This window comes from Vanellus vanellus (genome assembly GCF_965231255.1).
Source record: "Vanellus vanellus genome assembly, chromosome: 20".
Taxonomy (NCBI): domain Eukaryota; kingdom Metazoa; phylum Chordata; class Aves; order Charadriiformes; family Charadriidae; genus Vanellus; species Vanellus vanellus.
The window spans coordinates 4,970,925-4,990,314 of NC_138925.1; the positions used below are offsets into that span (position 1 = coordinate 4,970,925).

General features: G+C 53.5%; 1 protein-coding gene across 1 annotated transcript in view; it reads left to right on the forward strand.

The window, feature by feature from the left end:
• Positions 1-759: 759 nt before the first annotated feature.
• The window catches only part of CASZ1 (castor zinc finger 1), a gene marked incomplete at its 5' end in the record, with an annotated part of 92,280 nt that continues 73,649 nt past the window's right edge, over positions 760-19,390 (forward strand). Inside the window, one exon of the mRNA XM_082493599.1 lies at positions 760-808. Within this exon, the coding sequence (XP_082349725.1) occupies positions 760-808 (49 nt within the window). The remainder of the gene's footprint in view (positions 809-19,390) is intronic.

Below are 19,390 nucleotides of genomic sequence, written 5' to 3' on the forward strand. Positions count from 1 at the left end.
AGGCGCTCCCGCGGTGGAGCGGCGCGGGTTTCCTGCGGGACATTGGGCAAGATGCTTTAACGTCCAGGATTGTGACACCGGCCAACCCCGCTGCCGGGCCGCCACCGGCGACGGCTACCCCACGGCCTCCAGCCCTCCTCGGTGCCATGCCCCGTACCGCACGGCCGATCCGGGACACGCGTGGGACGGCCGTGCCCGAGGCGGCCCGTCCCTGCCCGAGGGCTGCGGGTCCTTGCCGGCCCCGGTCCCCGGGGCACCGGCGAGGCTCGCCCGCTCCGCGCGGCCCGCCGCGGTTCGCCCCGCTCCGGCTGCCATGGCCACGCGTGGGTCCCGCGCTCCCCGCCAGCGGAGCCAGCGCCGCGCTCCCGCGGCCGCGGGGCAGGTGGCGGTGGCAGCCGGCGGCGATGGGAGCGGGGCACCGCCGCCGCCTCGGTCGGGCCGGGGCCGACGGGCGGTCCTGCGTGCCGACGCGCTCCTTCCCCGGCCGGGCCGGGCCCGGGGCCGCCCGAGGTGACCCCGCCGCCGCCGCCCGGCCCCGGCCCCGGCCCCGGCCCCGGCCCCGCACCTGCCCCCGGCGGCGGGCCCGGCGCGGGGGCGTGTCCGCCGGCTGCCAGTCACCGCCCCCCGCGGCGCCCGGCGCCCGCCCCCGGCCCCGCTGCCAAAGTGACTCGGGGAGGACCGGCACGGCAATGACATCAGTGCTTTAAACAACTTGTTATTCGGGAGCAATCAGCTGCAATTAGGTATTAATTAAGTATTATGAAAGTTGATTATTTAAGTGAATTCGGCTTTCGTCTCTCCGACTATGGTAAGTACAGCACAATTGTCCTTTTCCTGCCCCCAGCCCCCCGCCGCCGCTCGGCGGAGCCCCCGCTCGATGCGGCCGCCGGTGCCGGTGTCCCCGGCGCGGAGCGGAGCGCTCCCTGCCCCGGCCGCCTCCTCTGCGCCTCTCGTCCCCTCCGCCGCCGCGGGGGCCGGGCGCTGCGGGCAGTTTCTCCGCGACCCGCTGTCCGGGGCCGCCGCCGCCGAAACTTTTCCCGGCGCCGAGGCGGGTGCGGGGCGGTGCGCGGGTGCGGGGCGGCCGGGCCGGGCGCGGGGGCGGCACCAGGTGCTGCCGGGGGTTCGCAGCCTCTTTCACTTTTCTTTCACTTGTTTTACGGAAGTTGGCTTCCTCTCCTGCCGCCGCTCCGGCCCCGCTCCCCCCGGCCCCGCGGAGGCGGGCGGCGAGGTGAGCCGGGGGCTCCGCTCCGCTCCGCTCCGCCGGGTCCTTCCCGGCAGCGCGGCGGGCCGGGCCGGGGCGGCGGGCGGGCGGCGGGGCGAGGCGCGGGCTGGCCGGGAGAGGATGCGGAGGGGAAGTTTATGGGGGTTTTGAAATGATTCTGCGTTTATATTTGTTGTAAGTTGTGTGGGTTGTTTTCTCTTTCATTTCTTTCCCCTTCTGAGCTCCGGCGTCTCGTTGGTAAAGGTTGCTTGTCAGGTTCCTGTGCTGCCTAAATGAAAAGGAATTTAATTTATTTGGGACAAGGCAGTGTCAGATGAAGAGGCTGCTTATTACATTTAATGAGGTTTTGGTTTTTTTTTCAACCTGGGCATATCTGGGATGGGTTTGTTTTTGTCCTTCTATGTGAGGTATATGAGACCTCCCCCACCCCTTCACATCTCGCAGGGAGGAGGAACGGTGGCCAGACTGGGGCAATGTTTTGGTTTTAGATTACAGGCCCTAGTATTGGGGCTGGGTGTGTTTTTGGTCGTAGGTTTTCGTGGCGTGTCCACTGGTTTTTGATTGGGTATCGGGATGGGGAGCAGGGTCTGGCCTGGTGGTGGGCTGGGCCGGTGCGTGGGCTCAGCAGGGTGTGGTGGGGCCAGGGCTCCATCAGGCTGGGGTGTGATTGCAGCCGGGGGCTCCGGGGCTCAATGTCGTGGTGGGTTTTCCAGCCCTTGGCCAGTCTGGGGCAGGGTCCATTTAGATTTCACAAAGTGGGCAAATTTGGAGTTTGGTAGGAATCCCTTGGGCTATGTTATGTCCCTCTTTGGGACCTGTTCCCATCGCTTTGGCCCAGTACCTGCTAATACAACCATACTTGCTCCTCCAAAATGGTGTAAACCATTCTCTCCCATTTAAAAACTAAATGGCAGTGATGGGCCAAACAGGCCTGTGCTGGCGATCCACTGCGGTCCACGTAATTACTGCCGGAGCATATCTGTATGTGTGTGTTGTTTTTTTTAATAAGGAGTAAGATGGTAATAAACTGGTTGATGATTGACTGGGCCTGAACTATGTACTCTGATATTTTGATTGAGAGGATAATTTTGTCGTCGTTTATTTATTTATTTCTATCGCTGATATCAGGAACTGAGCAGCTCGGGAACTGCTTCCACCTGCGAGCGCGACAAGCCGGCTCTGGTCAGGTCCAGCCGTGGGCGTGTGGCTGCCTCCCTTCTAGATCAAGGAGCTGGGAGGCTGCGTGGGCCGCCCTGGAGTTAAGGATGTGGTGAAACTGCAGGAGGGCAAATGCTTTAAAGAGTAATAAACAGTGATTTACCCCTGATCTCCATCTCCAGGAGCTGTGGCACATCAGAGATGGGATCTGCAGGCAGCTGCCCGGGTGTTCCCGGCCGGGTTGGCACCGGGGTGCGCAGGGTGGTGTCCCTGCCCGGGGAGGCAGTGCCCCCTGCTGGCTGGAGCCCTGCCCGCTGGCCAATGGGCCCCCGCGCCCGGCCCCCGCCCCTGCCCCGCCCCGATCCCCCAAAAAGGGATTGCCAAGCCAACAGCTTCCCCCCAAAAGGGACCCTGCTTCTTCTCGGAAGTGTGGTGGGTGCTTGGCCTTCCCACCACTGCGCCCAGGAAACATGTGGGTTTCGGTGCTCCAGTGTGGGAACCCGGGGCTGCAGTAAGCCATGGAAATGAGGATCTGGGAGATCTGTTTAAGTCAGCATTACGGTCTGTGTGTGGGTGAACCCGTCTTGTCATGATCTCGGGGCAAAGACCTGCCCCATAATCACCACCTCTAGCCCTTATCTACTTGGGCCAGCTTATCTCCCTCAGTTGCTGCCTCTTGAATTCTCTCCAAGCCCTCAGGCTGTGGCTCCCCGGAGGCAGTGCCCAAGGGCCGCTCACACGAGCTGCCAGCTGGCACAGGGAAGCCTGCAGGGGTTTCTTTCCCAGAGGGACTCAGTATGTGGGGTCTGACAGTCTGCTCTTGCCGAGGGCTTTCTCAGCTCAGTCAGTGAAGTCACCTAGAAGGTGGACCTTCTAGGGCCAGAAGTGTTCATAGTGGTTAAGGGCTGGAAAGAATTCATGGACAGAGTCCATCCGCCCAAGATCATGGCAAGATGTTCCCCACATGTGACTTTCTGCAAGTCTGGTTGTAAATATCTTGAGTGGCTGGGCACCTGTCACTTCCTTTGGGAAACTGTTCCCCAGCCTAGTTATCCTTGGTATGAGGTTACAGGAACTGATCTCAGAATGGGGACCAAGAAACCTGTGGAAAACAGGTGGAGAAACACCTAATTTTCCACTCAAAGGGTCGTTTTGTGACTTTGTTTTGTCAAATTACTGTTGTTCTTTGAAACACCCAGTGGATAGGAACACCTTCTCTGGGCTGGTGCCAACTCTTCTTCTTTTTTTTTTTTTTTTCTTTTCTTTTTGACAGTACAGATTTTCAGAGAGCCATTGGCTCTGTCACGGTTGGTATCGTTCCTGTGCTGAGCTCATGGTCTGCAGAAGGTTCCCAGACAGTTTGTTTGGGTGTTCAGGTCACTTTCCAGTAGTCCTATGAGATGCTTGTTGGGTGCAAAGCATTCAAGCGCTTAAGCCTACCTAGTGAAGACTCTTTCTTGGGAGAAGGGTTTACCTGGGCAGGGATTAACCTTCTTGTCGTGGTGTTAAGCAGGGCCTAGCTATTACTTGAAAAGGTGCTTCAAAGCCAGTTGAAGTGTGTAGGAGTGTTTCTACTGGTTCAGCACTATAGCATGATAACTCGCAGAAAAGACCAGAAAATTGATCCCTGAGATAATAGACTTCTGTTCCCTGCCTGCACCCTGTCTGCTGGGGCCAATTCCTTCTAAACCAGGTCTGCTACGGACAGAGTGGGGTGTGCTAATGTGTACAGGTCCTGCATCCTTTTACTGTGAAACACGATGTCTGAGATGGGGAGAGGCAACCTCTACTAAAACCAGCTGTGGATGATACAGATACTTTGGCTGGAAGGGATCAAATATTTAATACAGAGCTTCCGTATCATTGGTTTCTCTTTCTGTTTTCCTGGACTATTTATGGTTCCACTCTGAGTCCTCCTTGCCACTATCGGACAGGACTATCTGAGCTTGCAATTTATTTCAGGGCTTTTGCCTGTGCAGCCTTGTCTGTTCCACTTCTCATGCTGCCAGAGCGCTCGGCTGCCCTCACAGTGAGAGCCTTTGTGGCCGCTTTGACTCTCCCTCTGACATCAAATCATACCCCTAGACTGCTGTGTAGCCTACAATTTAGGTTTCCCTCTGAAAAGTTGGTTGAAAGTATCTGGAAAGTAATGAAAAGTCCTGTGGGAGGTGAAGACAACCATTGCCTGTGCTGCATCCCCCACCTCCACCTGGGCTCCTTCCCTCCCTCCCAGGGTTTGAAGATGCAGCCGTTCCCAGGGTTTGGAGAGCTCAGGTGCCACCCAGGGCTCAGCTCCCAGAAGTGCTGACATTGCGGAGGCCACGCTGGCCGATCCAGCTGGGGTTTGGGAGAACCAATGTCCTCGTCCTCAGCTGCACTTTGCAAAGCAAAGAGGGGGCAGAGGAGGCTTGGCTGGAAGCAGGGGAGGGGCAGAACCTACAGCCAAAAGTCCCACGCGGCACCGTCTCCTCCCCTCCGGTTCAATGCGGACTGGATCAATTTGGACGTCTTCAGCAATAAAAAATGCCGATGTCGTCCTAATTCACCAGGCCCCGAGATGACAGCAAATTTACATTTTTTAATTAAACTAGCAGCCAGTTTTTATGAGAGGGGGCTGGGTTATGCAAATCAAATGGTTGTGTACGAAAGATTAGGAGAGTTTGGGAATAAATTCCACAAATGCTAATAAAAAAAAAAGAGAGAAAATGAGAGGGGGGAGAGAGAGGGGCATTGTTCCATTAGCCCCTTTTAGACTGATTTCCCTAGGGAGAAAGCAATGGGGGTGAGAGATGGAGGCAGCTTTCAGAGACAGGTAAAATCCATTTTGAGGATTGAGAGCCCCTTAGACCAGGACCTTGTTGCTCCCTGTTTCTTCTCCCAGGGCTCGCAGGGGAGATAGGGGCAGACATCAGTAGCAAAAGAAAAACTTGCTAGCTCCTAATCCCCATTGCTGCTTGACCAGTGATCTTACAGGCTGAAACACTGGCTGGGGCTGGGGAGCTGCCCCGGGTGATGGCAGCCTGGTTGAGGACACAGAGGGTGCACAGCACTCAGCTGCTGGAGGGGCACGGGTGGATCAGGGGTCGCGCCAGGTCACGGTGGTGTTGCAGGAGGGTGGACCTGGCAAGGTGACAGAGCAGTCCCTGGATGAGCAAAGCCCGGACTCAGGCCACAAGTGAGTACTGAATGGGCTACACAGAGCTGCTCCTGATGGGGACTAACTTTGGACTGACAGATGGGACACCGAGCAGGGCCGGCGGCTGGGATCCGTGCCCTGCAGCTTCCCCCTGTCTTTTGTGCAGCTTTAGCTGGTGGGCTCCTGGTCCCTGGCAGGAGCTGGCTGGTTAGGCAGACAGTGACACCGATCACAGCTGCAGGGCTGGGCTGCCGTTCCACAGAAGCACAGGCTTTGTCTGCGGAGCAGAGCGTGTTTTGGAGAGTGTTGATGATGCTGTTCTCTCCCTCAAACTGTAGACCCCGCCGTTGCCCATCCATAAGGCTGTCAGGGGTGAGACCAGCTGTTAACTTCTCGTCCTAGTGCATTAACCTGGCACCAGCCTTCTCCCATCTTTCTCAAGAGACTTCATGTAGTGATTCCAGAAAATAAAACAGTTTGTCAAGCCTTTTCAAGAACAAATAATTACAGTGAACCCAAAACATGCACTTAACTCGTGTAAAATATGTTCTTGTTTAAATTTCCCAAAGAATTCCGAGTTCTCATTGCGTTTGGGAATTAGGTGTGGTGGCCAGGTACCAAAGGAATTGTTTGCTCTGCCATGGAGAAACACAACCAGAAAATTTCTGAAGGCTGGGAAACTGCTTAAAGCTTCCAGTCCTAAGGCAGTTTCATTCTCAGAATAAAAGCTGAACAACCCGTGTAGGTTGGCAAGAGAGACCAGCAAGGGGTGGAGAGAAGGAAATACAAGGAAAAAGGATGGGAAGACTAAAGTCACTGGGTGCACTTTCGGGCAATCCTCTGAGGATTTGGTGCCTCACTAGAGAATTTTGCCACCCATTCCTGGTTTTGGGGTGTGAAATGATGATTCACTTACATGCACATGTTTTGCTTTGGAGAGGTGACATTTTAGCAGAGCCTCTTGTGAAATTGGTAAAAACACCAAGCTCTGCTGGAGCATTTCTGGAGGTGTTCCCCACACCCAACACCTACGTCCTCGTCACCCTGTCCTGCACATGCACATCTGCCCCAGACACTCACCCACCTCCATGCTCCCGGACACTCACGTGCCCTGTGTTGCTGCTGTGCTGAACTTTGCATTCTCTGCGTTGCTCTCTGAAGACATTGCCTTCCTCTGCACTCCAGTTCTGTGTGCTTGCGTCGTTGTGGCAATGAGTGGATCTTTCTTAGCAGCCAGAGAAGATCGGTATGGTCTGTGCCCTATGTGTTAGGTGTCCCTGTGCTCCCACTGCTGCGGCAGTGAGTCCCCTGCCGTTCCTGCTGCTGGTGGCCTCAGCGGCAGGCTTGGTCCACAGGCAGGCAACACAGGGGATTTTTGTAGCATGAGTTTCTGAGCTGAACTAGGGCCAAGTTCAGCCTAAATCTAACAAAGAGAGCTCCAGAACAGGTCTGTGAGACATGGCAGAGTCTGAGGATTTGGTGTGGGATGAATAACTCCTAATCTATAAAGTGGGCATAATCATACTCCCCTGTGCAGCCCAGAGCCAGGGCTGGGCGCTTCAGTGATGGAGATAAGTGAATGAGGCCTGGCTGCTGTCCATGGATGGGTGCGGGGGTCGGGCAGGAGCGCTTCTCCCTCCAGCCGGGGTGTGGTGGCTGGGGTGTGGGAGAGCTGAGCCTGCTCCCACTTCCCGGGAGCTCCAGCGCCTGCCTGACCCGTGGCACCCTCGGCGTCGCTGCAGCGCCACGGGCTGCAAGCACCCGTGGGTCTGGGGTGGGTTGTCGTGGACATGCAAGGGGGGCTCTCCAGGGCTGGGGCAGGGACGTGCAGAGGTCCAGCTGGGCTTTTCTGTTATAATGGTGCTATGGTGCATGTCAGCCCCGCTCCTGAGACTGGCTAGGCCAGGGCAGAGCAGAGGAAGAACGAGGAACTTTTAGCTTCCATACATGGGAAACTGTCAAAAGCCAGGTAGCAACACCAGCTTTTGTCTGGTATTTCCAGAAAAACCCGGCGGGATCTGGCATCCCAGGGCATAATTTATTATGGAAAAATAAAATAATAAAGTCCCAATCCCTTTGAGGCCTGAGTCATAGAAGCATCTTCTCATTAAAGCAGCTCCACCTCTCTGCACGGTGTTTGCCAGCACCATACCTGTATGAATCCACTCCCTGAACTGACCCGCCCAGGGCAGCCCTCCTCCTCCTCCTCCTCCCTGCCTGCGCTCCTCCAGCACCCCTTCCCCTATCGGGAGGAGCAGGAGCCATTCCACATGTCAAGCCAACTTCTCCCCAGGCCTCCCTTCTTTGGGCCAAGAGTATGTTTTGTAGACAAATGTCTTCATCTCTTCACCCACCTTCCACCCCCTGTGCTGTCAAGTTCTCTGGGCACGGCCCTGGCTCCCACATCCCCCTCTCCTTGCCATGTGGTGTGGAGGTGTCTGTGGTATCTTTCCATGGCTTGAAGCTCTCTTCCAAGTGGCCCTCTGCAAGGAGGGAAAGGAGAGGAAGCTGCTCCTGGAGTAATTACCATCTGCGTGTCCTGAAGGCAGGCAGCAGATGTTAGGAGAGGAGGATGGGGGGTGAAGAGGGTGAGGGAACAGAGGCTGGGGAGAGAGGGTCTGATTTTTCTTCTTGATTGCATAAGAATGTTTTTAACAGAAACTCAGTAGGACAAGAATCACAGTTTTGCAAAGTTGATCCATGTGCTTGGAAGCTTTCATAGAAAGCTCCTTTCCTTGCTCTTGCTGTGTTTTCAGTCATTCACTCTTGCTTTTCTCAGTCTTTTTCTATGCTGCTGCACTATTTAACTCTTCTTGCTAAATAGCTTTCCTTTATGTTCTTCTTCCTTTCCTTATTCCCACAGTCCCGTCAGTCATTGTCACCCTCCTGGACTTCCCATTCTGCCTTTGATTCAGTCTTGATTTTCCTTTCCTCCACACCCCCCCCTCCGCTTCCATTATCTTACTCTCTTTATTTTTCATTTCCCCATTTGTCTGTGGGCTGATATTCAGATGAGCAAACTTCTTCCAGTTAAAGGAGGTCATGAATATTGGGATTTTTCTATCAAACAATGAAATATGGCTCAAATTACTCTAAAGAATAGGGCCCTTTTCATAAACCACCTGCTGTTTTTTTTTGAAAGAAAGCACAACCACTCGCCTGTGCGCGTCAAGCAGTTGTCTCTCATCTCCACCTCGCCAAGCTTTGCCATTCCAATTTCTTCTTCTGAATTTGTTGCTCTTGGTGGAGTAAGTCTGCTCTTCCCAGACTGCCAGCTCCCAATGAGTCTGGGTTTGGACAGGTTGGGACAGGACTGTGATTCTGGCAGGATCCTCGCTGCTTTGAATGATGGTTTGTGATTGTGCTTTTTTGATTGCGGTGTGCTTATTTTGGGGTTTTATTTTTGTTTTCAACAACGTTTTGGTCTGAAACTCATTACCTCTCAGCTTGACTGAGAGAGGGATCTCGGGGATCTCATATTCAGATATTAGCACTCAGCGGGGCTCAGTGATGCACAGGCACCCCTGCCTTCCCCTCATCTTTCTGGTGTGGACCAACCCTCTCCCCCAGCCATGAGGAGGGCTGTGGTGGAGGTGTCCGGCTCAGGGCTGGACACCAGCTGGGGGCTGTGGTCACTCCCTCCGGGCTTTCATGGTAAGCCCCTGTGTGTGCCAAGGCTGAGCTGAGCTCTCGTTCCAAACTGATCTGTCAGAGCTGATTTTAGTACAGCTCAGCTCACCGCTGTGGCTGGGCGTTGAATTTGTCTGGCTGTTCCCAGTGAGGTGAAGGCTGTGTCTGCAGCACCCCAAGAAAGAAGTTAGAATAGATCTGTGCTGGAGGTGAGTCGCTGAGCCAGGCAGGTGCCCCCTGTGGGGACTGCAGTCCACGCTGCTGTCCCCTTCCTCCCAGCCACATGGCTTTGGAGAAGAAGCTGTGAGCACAGCGGCTGCAGACACCCTTTCTCCCAAGACCTCAGAAAGCCAGGTATGTGCTCCATGACATCCTACATTGCCCATGGTCCTGGCTGTGGTTGGCCAGACGGTGCCTTTGCCAGCACCAGTGCCGCTTGGCCAATAGCCCATTAGTGGGGATGAGGAGAGCAGTGGAGCTGTGCCCCAGGGGCCTGGAGAACCATGGGCAGAAGGCTCGCTACACTCCCCTTGGGAACTGCCATAAGGCAAGCGTGGGCAATGCCAGAGATGGGGACAACAGAGGACACCAACTTGTCTCAGACTTGTGTTTTGTTTTCAGTCCAGCCTATTTATATTCATCATAGTTGCTATTTTTTCCCCAGTTACACGGATTTGTCTTGTCCTCGCTATCTTCCATCTTCCTGGAGCAAACCTTGCTGTTTCTCCCATCTGTCCTGGGAAGTGCACAGCATCATCCCTCTTGGGCAGAGACCAGTCTTCTCCGAGGAGGCATCTCTTGCTGGTGTGCGCCTTCCAGGAGCCTAGCACAGCCCTCCTGCCCTCTCCCACCCAGCCCCACGTTTCCCTGGACAGAAACTGCATACACAGCCTGGGCTGCATGAACACGGAGTTTGTTTTGCCAGGGTGACCTGTTTAATCATCTCATTTTCTGGTGGCCGTTTATTCCTCGTTTCCACGGTTACAGCCCCATTAAGAGGAGAAGCAATAAGGCAGCGAGTCAAACAGGTAATAAAAACATTAAAGCCATGTGCGCATTGGGAGGGAGGGAGGGCGAGCAGCACTCAGTGAGACGAGACGGGCCGTGCCAGGGAGACGGAAGGGTCGCAGGAGCCTGTGCAGTGTGGTAACATCCAGCTCAGTTCCCAAACTCCACAAGGGCCTGACTGCCAACACGGCATCCTACAGCACCCTACCCCACTCCTCCGGAGAGTGCTGCCACTCAGGACAGCATCACTGCTGCCAGTGTGCTGCTCTCGCCATCGCTGTGCTGCTAACAGAGTTGCGAGTGGCCAAAAGCAGTTGAAATCAGAGTATTTTTGGAGCTATGTTTTATTTCAGGGCTGTGACTGCCTGGCACAGCTTGTAACTTGCTGTTTCTGTTTAGTTACTGTGATGCTGGTGGACCCAAACATTTGCCACTGTAATAGTTCTGCCATGGTACTTGTCAAGGTACCTGTATTACTGATGGCAGCTGCACGGATACCCCGAGGAGTGCGGCTCTGCAGAGCTGTGCTTCTGCACAGTTCCTAAAGTAGTACTAACTGTTTGAAATACTAATGTATTTACGGCTAGCTGCCTAAACCAACACAACCTAGAGTATCACAATGGTGGTTTGAGGCTTTCCTAGGTAGAATAACTATCTGTTTATGGAAGGGCGTACTTCTGCAACCTCCAGGAGAAGGTCAGGCTCCATGGAAACAGGATAGCTAGAGCTAGGTCTCTGCTTGGTGGCAGCTTGCGTGGGGAGCGGGTGGGAGCTGTTCCCTGGGAGCAGTGGGGGGTTCCTTATGGCCGTAGCTAGAAATCAAGGGAGAGCTGTGGAGGGCAGGCAGCATAGCTGTGAATTACCTCTCTCCCTCTAGGAGGAATCCCCAGATTTCTGTTTTTCTGTTGTGGGCTCATAAAAAGAAAGTAGCAACACTAAGCAACCTAAAGCAACTCCTCTAGAGCAAGGAGAAGGCAAAGAGCTGTGCTGTCTTGAGAAAAAGGAGGAGGTTGCTTTCAGAGCAGCTCACTCCTCCAGGCAGTGTTCCTCAGGGGTCTTGGTAGGTGAGAACCTTTTGTTACTATATGCTTGTTGTCCCAAACCTGACTTTGTCAGCAAAGAGATGGTGGCCTGTCCCTCTTGGGACATTGTGGGCTAGATGTATTCTTGGGCATAAAACCATGACCTGACTACAAAAGCCAGCAGAGGCACTTTTCCTCATCATTTGCCAGTGGCCACGGAGGCCAAGCGGCATTGGATTTCAGATGGAGAGATGTTAGTAAGGGAACTGACATTTTTAATACCTGTCTTTCACGTGAGGGCCAGTAGCTGTCTCTGATGGTCGAATGGAGATTGAAGTGATGTCACTAAGAAATAATTTTAAAACTTCCTTGGGCACTGCAAGCCTGAGACTTGGATTTTCAAAGTCACACTGTGTTGGCCAAATTTTGTTTCTTTGGAGTTGGAGGTTTTATCAAAATCGCCCCAACTCAGAGCATTGAGGAATGCTGGGCTCTCTGGAGACCTGCCCTGGGCTGGAGGATATAGACTTTGGGAAGCTGCTCTTCCTTTCAGACAGTCTGTAGGATTGGGCTGTGAGCTGACTTGGTAATTAAGTACGAAAACGATTCTCCAAGACCCACTCCTTCTTATCATACTGATGTGAAGGGCCCCATCCATTCCTCAGAGTGGGAAACGGGGTTTGACCTTCCCTTGTGTGATCTCTGGCTACGCTGTGTTGTGCTGTGTATCACCCAGGGTAGGTACAAACCCTGATGCTTTGTGCAAGCTGCTTATGAGTAATGGGCTTAGGAAAAATGAGCAAACTGCGTAGCTGAAAACTCCCCTGCTCCGGATGGGTTTGAGCTGCCGGGTCGCTGTCGTAAAGGAGCCGGTGCCCACGGGCTGGACAGGTTCTGGCCTTTGAAGGGGGGTGAGTTTCGCCGCGGATGAAGAGGTTAAATATGACAGTCTCCCTCATATAGGTGGCACAGCCCTAACAGCAGAACAAAAATATTCAGAAAAGCAAACAAGAAAAGAAAGCAAGAAAATAATCATGGAAATGCAGAGAAATGGAGTAAACTAACTCCAAGGGTGTTTTACCTGCTAGCTTTCTTTGTTGAAATATTCTACCCCATTACAGCCCCACTTTGCCCCGTTGGGATTTTTTTTATTTATTTCTGACATTGTTTGGGGTTTTATAGTTTCTTTTCTCTGGACTTTATCAGAAAGCATATTTGTGGTGAGCAACTGTGAAAGGACCTGGCTTGCTGAGTAAATATTCAACGTGGAAATGAGCCGCGTGACCTTGAGGGGGGGAGAGGGAGGAAAGCTGAGAGAAATTCATAAAAAGCTGAAAAAGAAAAGAACGAGGAGAAGGGAGGGGAGAGGAAAAAAAGATAAAAGGCCTGGCCAGGCTGGAAGAAGTCACACAGGAAAGAAATATTGGTCTGTCTTGTTAAAGCGGTGATTGGACATGTAGTATTAGACATCTTAAAGAGGCCCGATTCTCAGCTGTGCTGAGCACTGACACTTTGAAAAATAGGCCCATTTAAGGTGACTCAAGTTGGGCAACAAAAGTCAGTAGTCACTTTAGATCATCTTGGCCTGTGTTCAGAAGGGTGAATTTTATCCTTGGCGACAGGCCAGTGGGAGGCCTTTCTGTGTACTGTTCCCGTTCCCAGAATAGGACTTGGGGTGGCTCCTGGACCTCGTGCTGGTCCTTCGGGGCAGGGGCAGAAACCGCTGTCCCCAAGTTCTGGGCTGAGCCTCTGCCTGCCCTCCCAACACAGGGGGCAGCGATCCCCGGTGGGACTCACGTGTCAGAGTCCAGTTGTTTTCGGGTTTGAAAACTGGGCCTGAATTTATATGTGACAATTTGTGGGGGGTGCTGTGGGTGTCTGGGAAAGGTGCCAGACAGAGCAAAAGCCCCTTCCCCAGTGCAGGGCTGTAAGGAGCAGCAGTACAGGTTTCCCCACCACCCACAGGGTCCCTCTGGTGTGTGAGATTGAGATGTAGATAGTGGCTTTTGGAAAGTAGCGAGGATCTCAATCAGAAAAGACCATGAAAAAACTGTTGCAAGGAAAATGCCTAAGAAAATTTGGGTAGAAACACACTGCCGTCGCTACCAGAGACCAAGACGTGAAGTCCAACCACACTCTGGAGTTTGGGTTTCCAGAACTGCCTGGTTTGGGCTTGAAGGTTTTCACTTGAGTCTCACATCTAGACCTGGATGATTTTAAAATTGTGTTGTAGGGATTGGAGAGATGAGCACTGAGTTTCTGCAGGTTTGTATTTTTTTCTGTATGGGATGTTCCTGTAGCATGTCCTTAAATCTTGATGACACCAGCGCCAGGAAGCCCCTCGGTCCTGCAGCTGCAGCCGTCAGCTCTCTCCTGCCTGTTTCCATGAGTTGCAGGAGGGATCCGGGCATCCAGGGAGCTGGTGCCCAGCAGTCACGGGGGGCTGGAGGAGAAACCCTTGCGCTGGTCTCCAGGCAGCTGATGGCTTCTGCTAGTTTTTTGTTGGTTAAATGCATGAAAAAAAGTTTGGATGCATGTCAGATTCCCTTACAGCTCGTTGTGTTGTCACTTCTTCGGCTTCCCAAATTCTCTTCATTTCAAGAGGGGAATTCTAACTTCACTGGCATCAGCACTTCAAAAATGCTGCACACTGACATAAGCATTTCAGAGTGTGGGGCAAGGACCGTGCCGAAGCTGAGCCCTCATTTGTGTTGAAGCAGTGCTGATGACCATCCTTTGGTTAAAACAAAATAGCTGCAGTAATGGTCTTCGCATACACATCTTTAAATTTTTCTTCATTTAGGTGGGGGGATGATTTATTTCTTTCTGTAAACCTGAAAACTGTGGAATTAGATTTTCATTGCTCATATGGGAGAGCCCTACTGTATGGAGGAGAGCGTTTTTTTGATTTCTTTCCAGTTGGAGTGCGTGAAATAGGGAAAAGTCTTGTCTAGTGATGACCTCAAAATAATTTCTATAGCAGCTCAACGTGATGTCAGACAGATAGTATGCAGCTGGGTGGGAAGTGCAGACAGTGCAGGCATGGGTGCCTGACACAGGGGAAAACCGGCATAAATAAAAAACGTTAGTCCAAGGCTTTGGGAGGAACTAGAGCAAAGTCACCAGTGCAGATGCCAGGGCAAGGAACTGTAACTGTACATTTAATAGCTTTGGATGTTTGCTTTTATGTGACAGTTGCTGTTCAAGCAAACAGATTGGAGAATTCCAGACCTCCATGGATTTCAGGGATTTTATTTGTATGTGTTCGGCACAGGACATGAGTGGGATGGGAGCGCAGGGGGTGTATGCAGCAGGAGGAAGGGCCTGGTACCCTACTCCTCCCTGCCCTCGCACTCACCACCCCGTGCACCTTGATTTACCCATCCCTGTTCTTCACTGAGCTGAGCCTTCCCCTCTCACTCCTGTCTCCTCTTTCTGCCCTGAAGTCATTCTCCCCAAAAACTTACCTCACTCACCTGGTCCCCGCTGCTCCTAGCATTGCCCTGCACTCCCAGGAGCATCCTGTCCCGTTCCCGTGTGTGCACAGACTCTGCCTTCCCGACTATGGTGCCTCTCCCTAACCTGCTCGGCCGGGGACCGCCGCAGCCTGCAGGAGCCCTCCCCTGTGTGGAAAGCCCCATCTGGAAAGCAGAGCGCTGTGCCCCATGTGCCGGCCCTGCCCGGCCTCCCCTCTCTGGCTCTGGGTTCAACTGAAACTGTCCAAAGAGAGCTGAGAGGCAGAGGCATGTTTTTGCAGTTTATTCTCCAGAAGGAAAGCCTGCAAGGGGTGAGGGGCAGACTCCTTGCAGCGAAGGTGTTAACAAATAGCAGGTGATTAAACATGACAAGCAGTGACATTTCTGTGTGGGGTTCTCAGTACCAGCAATGCCAAGAATGAAGCTATAAACCCTGACATTTTGTGTTATGCACTGAGGTTTTTAATAGACATCTTTCTCTCCCTCCCCCCTGTTTATTTCTTTTATTCCTTTTTTTCTCTTCTGTCCCCTTCTCCCTCTCCTCTCTCTGCCTGACCCTCACCCTGGCTCTGCCCCGTCCCAAGTGCCCCCCGCCTCCTCTTGCCATACCTCCCTCCTGCCCTTATCTCTGCTCCCTTGCTTTACCAGACTTATTTGTTTGATGGCCTTCAGTCAGTTTTTCTTTTGTTTCTCTCTTCCTCCCTATTTTCTTGTTACACTTTTTCAAGCTTTTTTGCTTTTCGTGGTGTCATTCCCCCTTCCTTACTCTTCCCTTCCTCTTAACTCCGGTCTCTGCCATATGCACACACGCTTGCCGTCTTTCTCACACATACGCACTCCCACACTTTATTGCACACACACTGCCACTTTCCGCACACTTTTCTGTTCTCCCCCACACGCTCTCGCTCTCTCCTGCACCGTCTCTCACATGCGCTCGCACTTGCTCTTTTCTTTCTGTGCTTCCCCTCTCTTGCTCTTCTTTGTCTTTGTTACTCCCTTCTGCTGTCATCCTCCCTCTCTCTGTTCTTTTCCACTCTCTCCCCTTCTCCCTCCCTTTCCTTTCTCTTTTTGGGGCCTGATGTAATACGCTAACCATGGGCAGCCAGGCCAGTTGCTTGTCAGGGAGCAGGTGTCCCACCCCTGAGTGATGTTTTTGTTAATAACATTTTTGCCCTGACTCAGAAGGCGGCGTTTTGGAGATCGGTTGTTGGGTTTTTTTTAAGGACAGGAGCTGAGGACGCTGTACTTTTGGGAACAGTTGCTGGGTTTGTGCTAAAAGGACTGCAACAGTTGTTCTGCTGAGCAAGAAACGTTGGAACAACTGCAGATTCCCCCCTGCGCTCGCTCTCTCCATATCTATCCAAAGGGCATTTGGAGGTGACACCCGATGCACCGTCCCCCTTGCAGCCAGCTCTAATTGGAGCCGACGGGCTGCCGCTGGCTCTTGCCTTCAGGAGCGGGGCGCTCCTGCTGCCGGCATTGGCCCTGCCCGGCAGCCCTCTGTATTAGAAAAAAAAAAATTTTCCTCATCTGCCTCTGCTGCCTTCTCCTGATGGGGTTATGGGCACAAAATTAGTAAAATGCCGAGGTGACCAGAGCATTCAGATATAGAGCTCTCCTCCATATCAGCAGGTCACCGGGTCACCTGGGCTTGGTAATGGTGCGGCTACACAATCTGAACATAAGAAAGTGGTCTCCAGTCACACAAAGATAGAAGGGTTTGGTGGTGGTCATCTGCTCCCCAGTCCATGACTTGCCTGGCTCACTGTATCTTGTCAAGCTGTGGTCACCTTCCTGGTGCAATGCGTGATGCTTTCCGTCCAGCAAGAGGGACATTGTGTGGGCTGGCTTGTCAGTGCCTGTCTTCTCTGCCGAATCAGCCTGGCTATCAGCACCAGGGTCTGAATCTTCCCCATCTGGCTGGCCCTGGTGACAGTCACGCTGCAGAAGCCATTGCAAAGTGCCGCTTGGGGACTTGAGGCATCTCCAGGGGCTCTTTGAGCCGCACAGCGATTCCTTCTCATCCAGCTGCAGGAGTCCCTGCCTCTCCCCAGGTCCCTGGGGAGGATCTGTAGGGAGCTCCTGTGCTGTCTGTGCTGTGTGTCGGTGGCTTCCTGGCCTGTTGTTGTAGCTGGCACATCTGTGCTGAGAGTGTCCATGGGTGGACAGCAAGGACAGAGGCTGGGGCAGCTCCCATGTGCAGGAGGTCACTGGGGCCCCAGTGTAAAGGGCTCAGCAGGTATTTGAAATGAGTCCAAACTAAACCGTGGCTTCAGTCCCAGTATTTTCTCTTCCTTGACTCTGCAGTCACTCGAAAAATCAAAATACTTCCCCCTAAAGACCCCACCTTCCCATGAAAGTGCCTCTCCCTCCTGTCTGCCCAGGTCTTATTGATCCAGCACCACAGATGGTGGCTGCAGCTTGAGTTGCCAAGTAGGGCAGATCGATAAAGACTTGGTATGGGATTTTTGGCAGCTGGGACATCCATTTGTCCCTCCTCCCCTCCCACCATCCCTTCAGGAAAAGACCAGCTTTACAGTCAAAGCAGGTGGAGCAAAGCCCCGTCCTTACGCTTCCCTCTCACCTTGTCCTTCCCTGTCCTCTGTGCTGCAGCCACCAGGACCAGAGGCCTCTGCGGGAGCGTGCAGGAGTCTGCAGAGAGTGTGCAGGCGTGTGGAGCCAGAGTGGTCCCCTCCCCTGTGCTGGCTCCACCGGCCCCTCTCTGCCACCTACCCTTTGCAATGGCCAAGCTCACCCTTTTGTATGCTGGAGCAATCCTGTGGGCCATTCCAGCATCCTTGAGAGCAGGATTTGGCCTTATTGTTTGTACAGTCTCTTTATTTAACAAGAGCTTCTTCTCTGCCCGGATCCAAAGTAACTCCCCTCTGCCCTTCTTCCCTACTGTGGCCATCAGTGCTGCTGTCATTGTTCCACAGGTGGGGAAAGCAAGGCACGGTGACGTGAAGTGACTTCCTGAAGGCTGGAGAGGGAGTCAGTGCTGGAGCTGGGGTTAGGGGCCCCGTTTCTGGCTGTCCTTTGTCCTCAGCCCCTTGACCGTGGGCCTGGGACATTGCTTCTTCCCCACGCATGAGTCTTCCCAGGGCACCCTGTCTGTGTGAGTCCAAAAGCTGTGGGCTTTCTCCAGCATGAGCCGGGGGACCTGGAGGCAGAGGGGAGCAGTGGGCAGGAGAGGGGTGCCGTGCAGGCAGCTTCCCCTGGTGTCAGGAGAGAGTGGTTATCTCTGCTGTAAGATGTCCTTAACCCATGCCAGCCCGTCTGGCTGCCGAACCTCTGACAGGCACCGAGCGCCGCGCACAGTGAAGTTAATGAAATGAGTGTTTCGGGGAGGGGGGGAGGGAGGCTCTGTACTGCACCCTGGGGCCCTGGGTTTATTAATGGTGACCTGCCATTAAAGACTAAAGTGCTAACCTGGTCATATTTAGCAGCTTTCAATGGTATCCCAGTGGCCTCTGCCTGCAATATCAACTCCTGCCTTCCCCCCGCAGCCCCAGGCCGGCAGGAGCTGACTCCAGAGTTTCTCTGCAACGATGAGTCTGGTGGGCAGCACTAAGAAGTCTCTTTGCTGCTGCTGCCAGACAGATTTCCACCCCCTCCTGCTGTTCTGAGCAACTTCCCCCTCTTACTGCCAGGTCTTGCCAGGGAGCGCTTGGAAAAGAGGGCCAAATCCTGGCATCTTCATGATCTCCTTTGCTCAGGCAGAGCCTGGGGGTCAGTAGGAGAGGGAAACATGCCAGTATGAAGCTTGCAGGATTTGGCCATGAAGGAGAGGTATACTCAGGCTCTGCAAAGTGCTTCCACAGAGCTCTCGGAGAAAGCACTGGCAAATTATCCCTCTGAGGTGGCAGGCTGGGAAACGAGGCAGCAGCTCTGCCAGACCTGATTAAAACAGGACTTGAGGCTAACAGCTTCGGGTCAGAGCAGGAGGGCTGCTCTCACTGCTACTGTCCCTCTTGCTCTGGTCCAAGAGGGACTTGGAAAACCCAAGCATGGGGGGATGCCCCCTAGGAAATGACAGCAGTAGGATATTGCAGTGACAGGCACTTTAGAAAGATGCTGGGGGCTGCTGCTGGTCCAGGCAGGGATCAGTGTTAGCAGAAGAAAAAAAAAGCCCCAGAGTCTCCTTGAAGCTAATTCTGCTCTTGATGCCTCCTCAGAAGCAAGACCCTGCTGTGCTCTGTGTGCCAACTGAGATTATTGCCTTCCCTGATCACTTCTTCCTGGATTAAAAACTCAGCACAGAGTATTTTGCCATGTGTTATTCCAGGATACCCGCTAGAAGCTCCACGTGGTGCAGACCCTGGCAGAAGGATGAGGGAATCACAGGGCTTCGCCAACTTGGGCTGCTCCTGCTGCTCAAGACAGGAGGTGGGGATGCCCCTCACACCTCTCTTTTGCCTGGGGTGAAGGGATGAAGAGCGAGGCCATAAGGGATTTTCCTCTCTCCAGCAAGCCCTGTAAGCCACAGCTCCCTCGTCCTCACAACCCTGCCCTTCATGTGGGCACGTTTGTCAGTGTGGGCTTCAGGCCATTCCCCAGCAGAGCCAGCGAGGGCAGGGGCCTTGTTCCAGCGGAGAGCTCCAGCCCTCGCAGCCTCCCAACAGGACGAGTGCCGGTTTGGCAGCCAGGCTGGGGGCAATCCTTGCTCTCTCATTTGGCTCTGTGCCCCAGCTGATCCGGAGCCAGGGTTTGCTGTAATCCCTACATCCTGTTGCAGGTC